The sequence below is a fragment of the Austrofundulus limnaeus genome, unplaced genomic scaffold (assembly GCF_001266775.1).
Source record: "Austrofundulus limnaeus strain Quisiro unplaced genomic scaffold, Austrofundulus_limnaeus-1.0 Scaffold430, whole genome shotgun sequence".
NCBI classification, from domain to species: Eukaryota; Metazoa; Chordata; class Actinopteri; order Cyprinodontiformes; family Rivulidae; genus Austrofundulus; species Austrofundulus limnaeus.
In genome coordinates, this window is record NW_013952832.1 from 146898 (window position 1) to 154269 (window position 7372).

The 7372-nt window shown below is 41.0% G+C and overlaps 1 protein-coding gene across 1 annotated transcript in view; it reads right to left on the reverse strand.

Annotated features, from left to right (window-relative positions):
- LOC106529254 (gap junction alpha-5 protein) overlaps positions 1 to 7372 on the reverse strand; it is a gene marked incomplete in the record, with an annotated part of 30416 nt that overhangs the window by 21208 nt on the left and 1836 nt on the right. Inside the window, 1 exon segment of the mRNA XM_014024609.1 lies at positions 622 to 768. Within this exon segment, the coding sequence (XP_013880063.1) occupies positions 622 to 690 (69 nt within the window).

Below are 7372 nucleotides of genomic sequence, written 5' to 3' on the forward strand. Positions count from 1 at the left end.
AGCCTACAGGTCAGACATAACCTACAGCCTACAGGTCAGACATAACCTACAGCCTACAGGTCAGACATGACCTACACAGCCTACAGGTCAGACATAACCTACAGCCTACAGGTCAGACATAACCTACAGCCTACAGGTCAGACATGACCTACAGCCTACAGGTCACAGACATGACCTACAGCCTACAGGTCAGACATGACCTACAGACTACAGGTCAGACATGTCAGACATGACCTACAGACTACAGGTCAGACATGTCAGACATGACCTACAGACTACAGGTCAGACATGTCAGACATGACCTACAGACTACAGATCAGACATAAACTAAAGATCAGGCAAAAACTACAGGTCAGACAAACTACAGGTCAGACATGACCTACAGCCTACAGGTCAGACATGACCTGCAGCCTACAGGTCAGACATGACCTACAGCCTACAGGTCAGACATAACCTACAGCCTACAGGTCGGACATGACCTACAGCCTACAGGTCAGACATGACCTACAGCCTACAGGTCAGACATGACCTACAGCCTACAGGTCAGACATGACCTAGAGGTGCATAGTTTTTAGTGTGTATGTGTGGTTTTCTTGTAGAGGTTGTGTGTTTGTGTCATACTTTGCCAACAGAGGTAGAGTGCTCCTGAACTTCCTCCAGAAAGTTTCCCAGAAGGCTCCAGTCTGCCATGACCAAGTAGAAATCAGCCCAGACCTTTTATTTCACCTGCTGACCTCTGACCTTTTGACCTGCAGGTACAAGATCCTCCTGAGAAACAGAGAACAAAGCAGGTTAACAGTGAAGCTGGGTCAGAGGGGTCACACAGGGTCCTTTAAAGACCTCCTGATTATAGTTTATTTTGATTTTAAAAAAGTTCTAATGAGAAAATAAATCCAGGAAACACTTTTATCCCACATCTGCACACACATTTCTACATACATGTACTGCTGACTCAGCATTCACATTATTATTTTCCTGTTTACAGACAGACACTTTAATAAACCCGAGGGAACTCCAAACATGCAGCTACAGACAGTGAACCCAACATGACACAGGAGCCGACGCAGGAACAACACAGAACTCCTTATAAGGCCTCCTCAAACATCTACTTTTAAACCCCCTTAAAGAGCTACAGACATGAAGTGACCAGAAAGGTCCAACTGTCAGGATGTACAGGTGTCTGTCACCGAGTGTCTCCTCCTGCCAGAGAGGTGCTCTGTGGTCCGATGAGCAGGAGGACAGAGCTCCTCACTCTGCTGAGGGTGGTGGGTGTTCAGGATGGACACCATTTAGTCCAGGATCCTTCTGTCTCATCAGGAAGTCCAGCTCTGTTCCCTGAGCTGAACCAGATCCTTCTTCCTGTTTCAGCCACATACTTTGTGTAATTTTAAATATTTAACCATTGGCTCCATTGGGAATAGTGTGCTATGACTTTAAAATGTGTTACTTTATAAAATTAACCATTAAAATAGATCAAAATCTCATCCATTCTCTCAAAACTTTGATTTTGTTACATTCTACTTCATTCTTGCACTACTTTAAGTACATGTCACTAAGTATAGTAAATTATGAAAATGTGGATTTCCTTAAGAGTACTTTTGTTTACCAAATACACTGATGTAAGTATAATAGCAGTTTATTAACACATATACTTCTCAGGACTAAACTGGCCCACATTATGTTTATGAAAGTTTACTCAGAAGTATATTGAAAGTAATCTTCTAGGTATACTATTAGTTTACTAGCTGTTCACTTCAAATAAATCAGTCTGTGTGAAAATGTACTTTCAGTGTACTACTATTTAAGTTTATCTTGGCCAAAAGTTTGAATTTAAGTATAAACTAAGTATACTTCGATTTTTAGTATATTTTTAGTATAAGTCAAGTATGGTGTAAGATAAACTTGATAAATATATCTGAGATAAGTACCTAAAAAGTAAACTGGAAGTATACTGTTTTAATTTGTAGTTTAAAATTAGTATACTTAAAGGAGACTTGCATGTACTATTTTTAGCTACTGTTTTCATGATTTTAGCTTCTAGCTAGTTGTAAATTACAAATGTTGCTACTGTTTGGTTTGTTGGAGCTTTTCCAGACTTCATTTGTACAGCCTCACCCTGACTCTCGCTCCAACCAGTGTGGCAGGAGGGTTTCTGACCCAGGAATGCAGACCGACTCCAGGAGTTCAAGCAAAAGAAGCTAAAGTTTATTTTTAGCCTGTCGTGGCAGCAGAGCAGCCTTACAGGAACTGAGGGGAATAATCTCCAGGAGGCACAAAGAATAACAGCAGCTCTGAGGAAACCGGACGTGGCACAATGCAGAACGCTCTGCAGCGACAGCCGAGAGGCTCTGATGCCTGGTTCACACTGTCAGATATAACTGTGCCCACTTCGACCTGATTTTGACCTCCTGACAACCTTAAAGATGCTCAGATTGATGTTTTCCAGTTTCCACTCTGCTGTATTTAAGCGGTCCTCCACTACTTCTTCGTCCGTTCATTCTTCCCTGAACTTCTGTATGTTTTAGATTTTGCAACCACGTCGGCTTTTTCTTAATAATTTTATTATTGAACTCCTCGTGCCTTCAACTGCACTACTACCCTTACACTTTTAATTTTTCCTCTTTAAAAATGCACCACAAACTATCAACATCTCTTCTTCCTCGTCGGCCATCTTTATTTACTCTGAACTCACGTCTGATCTGTTGAAGTCTGGTGAGACTTCCTGTCTGACACCTAAATGTTGGTGAGTGAAATCTGTTGGTGTGGCTGTAGAACCAAACCTGTTTTATCTGAGTTTTTTCCTCATGTGAACTCTTTGTCTTTGAAAATAATTAGACAGTTTAAAAATCTGTCCATGTGAACCAGGCATAAGGACATAGGATGTGAGTGGGCGTGGCCAAGGAGCAGGTGCAAAGTAGTGATGTGCAGATCGATACTGAAATATCGATACTACCGACACCAGAACTTTATGTTCTAGAATTGATACTAAAATCAAAATATCGATACTTTTATATTTCAGTTATTTTACATATTGTATATCATTAACAGGAAAATAGTGGTAAATAACTAAGCTGTTCAAATCTTGTTTAAATCATACGTGATTGGAGGGAACTACTTTTTCTTCCGCTTGGGTAATGAGCACAGTGGCTTGTGCTCTGTCACTCAGTCTGTAGATGTATGGCAGGTCATTTTAACATAAAATCTGCTTCGTCTGACTGTAATTACATTTTAGATGAGGGGTATCCAAAACCTTTTTATGTTACGTCCCCCCAAACAGGATTAGCTCTGGCCAATGACCTTCTTGCAAAGAATACCAGATACCAGGCAAATTTTACTCGGTATCAGTATCGGAAAGAAAATTGGTAGTATGGACCATCACTGGTGCAAAGCTGAGGAAATGTACCATCTGAGGAAGAGTGGCTGGTGGCTCTGAGGAGAACACAAAAAACTGATCAGAACCGACACAAGAATCCCCAACAACACATTAACTAACAGGGAACAAACCTGATCTCAAACACATTAAACTACCAAAACTATAACCAGAATACACAGAAAACTATAGTACTATAATACTACACTGTCAGCATGACCTTAAACTGTACTTAGATCAAACATTAGTCCTAAAGTTAAACCCATAGTCCCCCAAGAGGTTCCACTGTGACCCAGGTTTTGGTCCCTAAAAGAACTCCTGGTCCTGGCTTGGTGGACGATTGTAGCAGAAAAGTTCTTAAAACAGTGAACAAACCCAGTGTGTAAACACACAAACAGACACACACACACACACACACACACACACGCACGCACGCACGCACGCGCGTGTGTGTGTGTGTCTGGGTGTGTCTGTTTGTGTGTTTCCAGCAGCCATCTTGTGTTCCTTCCCCAGAGACAGACAGACTGGGAGTGTGGGAACTGGGAAGGAAGCTAAACTCAGACGTGGGCACTGACATTTTTTATGAACAGGGTCGAGGTTCTCTGTGGAGATGGAGTCAGTGGGGTCGAGATAATAGAAACACACACACGCATACACAATATACACACAACACACAGAGTTTGTCAAAGGTGTGTGTGTCTCAGCTGTTAGACTTTAATAATGTGATGGAAAGAAACCATCAAAACTGATCACTTTGTTTACATACATAAATTTAATAAACTTCCTTTGGGGTAAGGGGGTCGTATTAGTTTCAAATGATCTACAAAGAATATTATCGTTTATTGCAGTGGTTTCTATTTAGCGATCAGTCTACACTCTCATCTGCGGTCCTGAACTTTGGGTCGTTCCTGAAAGAACATGATCGTGGACACAAGTGACTGAAATGAGTTTCTTCTGCAGGGTGTCTGACGCTGAGTTCAGTTCTCAAGGAGAGACTCTGAGTAGAGCTGCTGCTCCTCCACATCCAGAGGAGACAATAGGGTTGGGAAAAATCGTATCCTGTGCAATTAACCGTCAGAAAAACTTTAATCAATCATTTTTTGGCACTTAATGATAAATTTGATTAATGCTGCCAGGCAGACTGTGGAGATTTGTCTGGTCAGTCCGCTCAAGACTCCTCTCCAAATATGACGAACGTTTCTTTAAAAAGTTCTGTAATTTATTTATCATAACTCTGGTTTTACTTGACTGATCAAGTCAACACAATTAAAAATTGATATATAGCCTGAAGTCTGTACTTCTGACACAGTTTGTAACAGATTTTTACAGAGAGCAAACCTTTCGGTCATGTGACTATAGGACACGCAGGCATCCAGGGACTCCAGGGGATTAATCATCATATTAATCGTTATCGAATGAATACCACAATTAATCGTGATTCATTTTTTTGCCAATATCGCCCAACCCTATGGAGCCAGTTGAGGCTCCTGGTAAGGACGCCTCCTGGATGCCTCTCTAGGAAGGTGCTTCAGGCATGTCCAACTGGGAGGAGACCGTGAGGAAGCTGGCCTGAATGCCTTGGAGACCTCCCAGAAGAGCTGGAAGAGGTGGCTGGGGAAGGAGAAGATGATGGATGGATGGATGGATGGATGGATGGATGGATGGATGGATGGATGGATGGATGGATGGATGGATGGATGGACGGACGGACGATGATTTCTGAGACAATTTATCGTCCAGCAAAATGTGGTAGGTGCATGATTATTTCACGTTGAAGATGGATATCCTCCGGTGCGGCGCTGTGATGTTAGCGGCCGACGAGTTCGGCCTTCAGAGTCAGAGGACCAAGTTTTATATCCTAACCCTGACCATTTACCCTAAAATTAACCTCACAGGTACCTACGTGACCCTAAAACTAACAAACTCAATTCACATCTTGGTCCTAAACTCAACCCCCAACCCAAAATTAACATCTGTACCCGTGGGAACTGGTCATTGGTCCCCACAATGCACATTTGGTCCCCATGAGGCTGCCTTTTTCTGGAAAATGTTTCTCACGATGAAGCAAAAATGGGTCCACAAACACACAAGCTGTGTTTCCTTTGCAAATGTATGCAAAACTTTGTCGATATTCTGTTAATGTTGAAAAAACACAGTTTCGCAACTGCAGTGTTTTGTTCTCACGATAAGTCATTACAAACATGACGACAATGGATGTAAACACATAGCATGTTGCTACCATGACACTAGCGCTCATCATCAGAGGAAACGTCGGCGTCTTTTATCGAGGATTTCCAGCGACAAGTCCCTACTTGGGAGCGGCTATGTATGCTGTGTTTTTGGGAAATTGTAGTCGGTGAGTTTACTATTTTCTTTTACTACGTCTGTGATATTACTACTACTTCCTGTTATCTTCTTCATCACCGTCTTTTTTACCAGTAGAAACAGCCGGTTGTTGATCACGTGACTCCTGTGATGTGAAAAAAGTGTTTCTATTGCAGTTTTGTGAAAAACACCAATTTCGATACGGCCGAAAAACCACCTCATCCTAGCGCAAAAATATTTTGTCGAAAAATTTAAATTTTTTTTAAATTGACGTGTTTCATTTGAGCAAATTTGTTTTCAAAATTCTAATTTGTGCATTTTCATGGTCAGTGGAAACACAGCTACAGTCAGCTTTTTATCCCAAATTTGGGCCTGTAACTTGATTAAACATATATAAACTTAGCACAAAAGTAACTTAGCACAAGTAAGTACATTTGTGTTTAGTATATTGTTTTTTGTTGTAACAATAAAATCTTATAGTGTTGGAAAGCTTGTTACTTTCCTATTTAAATGGTGCCACATTTGTAAGGAACATGTTTTTGTGGGATGAGCACCCTCAAATTGGTGAAAAAGGAGGTTATATTTGTTGAACGTATCAGAGGAGTTGTTGAAGTGGGACAACCTCCGGTGCGGCGCTGTGATGTAAGCGGCCGACAGATTCGGCCTTCAGAGGAGCCAGCCTCAGTGTGGACTCAGCCTTTGTTTCGACTTTTAGGTGTTCCCTTCTAGAAGGGACATTCTTGTGTTGAAATATACTTAGCACAAAAAGTAAGGAAGTGTGTGTTTGGTAGATTATTTCTTTGTGGTAACAATGCTTCTTGGCAATAAATCTTATACCTGATTGGCAGCACAGGACCTGAAGCTCAAAACAAGAAGAAAAATCTGTTTCACCCACACACTGAAGTCAGCTCTGATTGGACTGATCTCCATATGCTAACATGTAGCTTACATATTTCATGCTGAACACAGCATCTTCAGGGTTTTTTACACAGGAGTCTGCTTTAAATAATGTAATAAAATCAGATCAGTATGAATAGGAAAGTTTAAACTCTGGTGAATCACATGTTAAAAAGGCTGCTGGTCGTTCTTTTCTAAAAGCTCCAAAGTTCAGGTGAAATTTGTTGTAAAATAAACATTTTCATCTGAGACAGAAACATAAAGTACTCACCTGGATTATCTGTGGCTTCTGTTGGACCGACTTTCATTTGAGATCTATGTGGGGTTTGATTAATATTTCTTGTCCTTATCTTGTTTGTGCATTTTGTCCCTTTGTTCATTCGTCCGGCTCACTGCTTCCTGTGCTGACCAGGTTCTTTCTTAATTAGGACTCCCTTTATTTTATCTTTAGGTTTTATTTACAAGAGTCTACACAAACGGTCCAGGATTCCAGGACAGAAAATTAGATGATGATGTTACTATAGTTGTTTTATTTCCTCAAAGTTGATAGTTTTACAGAGTAAAACAGCGAGCAGAGAACAGAGACAGTGTCCTCAGTGTCTTTGAGTCTTTGAGAAGAAAAAAACTTCGGTTTCACTTTAAAGTTCATTTACTGATTTTTGAGCAACTTTTTAAAGAAACAAATCGCCCATCTTTTCCTGTTTTTACGACAAGCTGTGTGTGTGTGTGTGTGTGTGTGTGTGTGTGTGTGTGTGTGTGTGTGTGTGTGTGTGTGTGTGT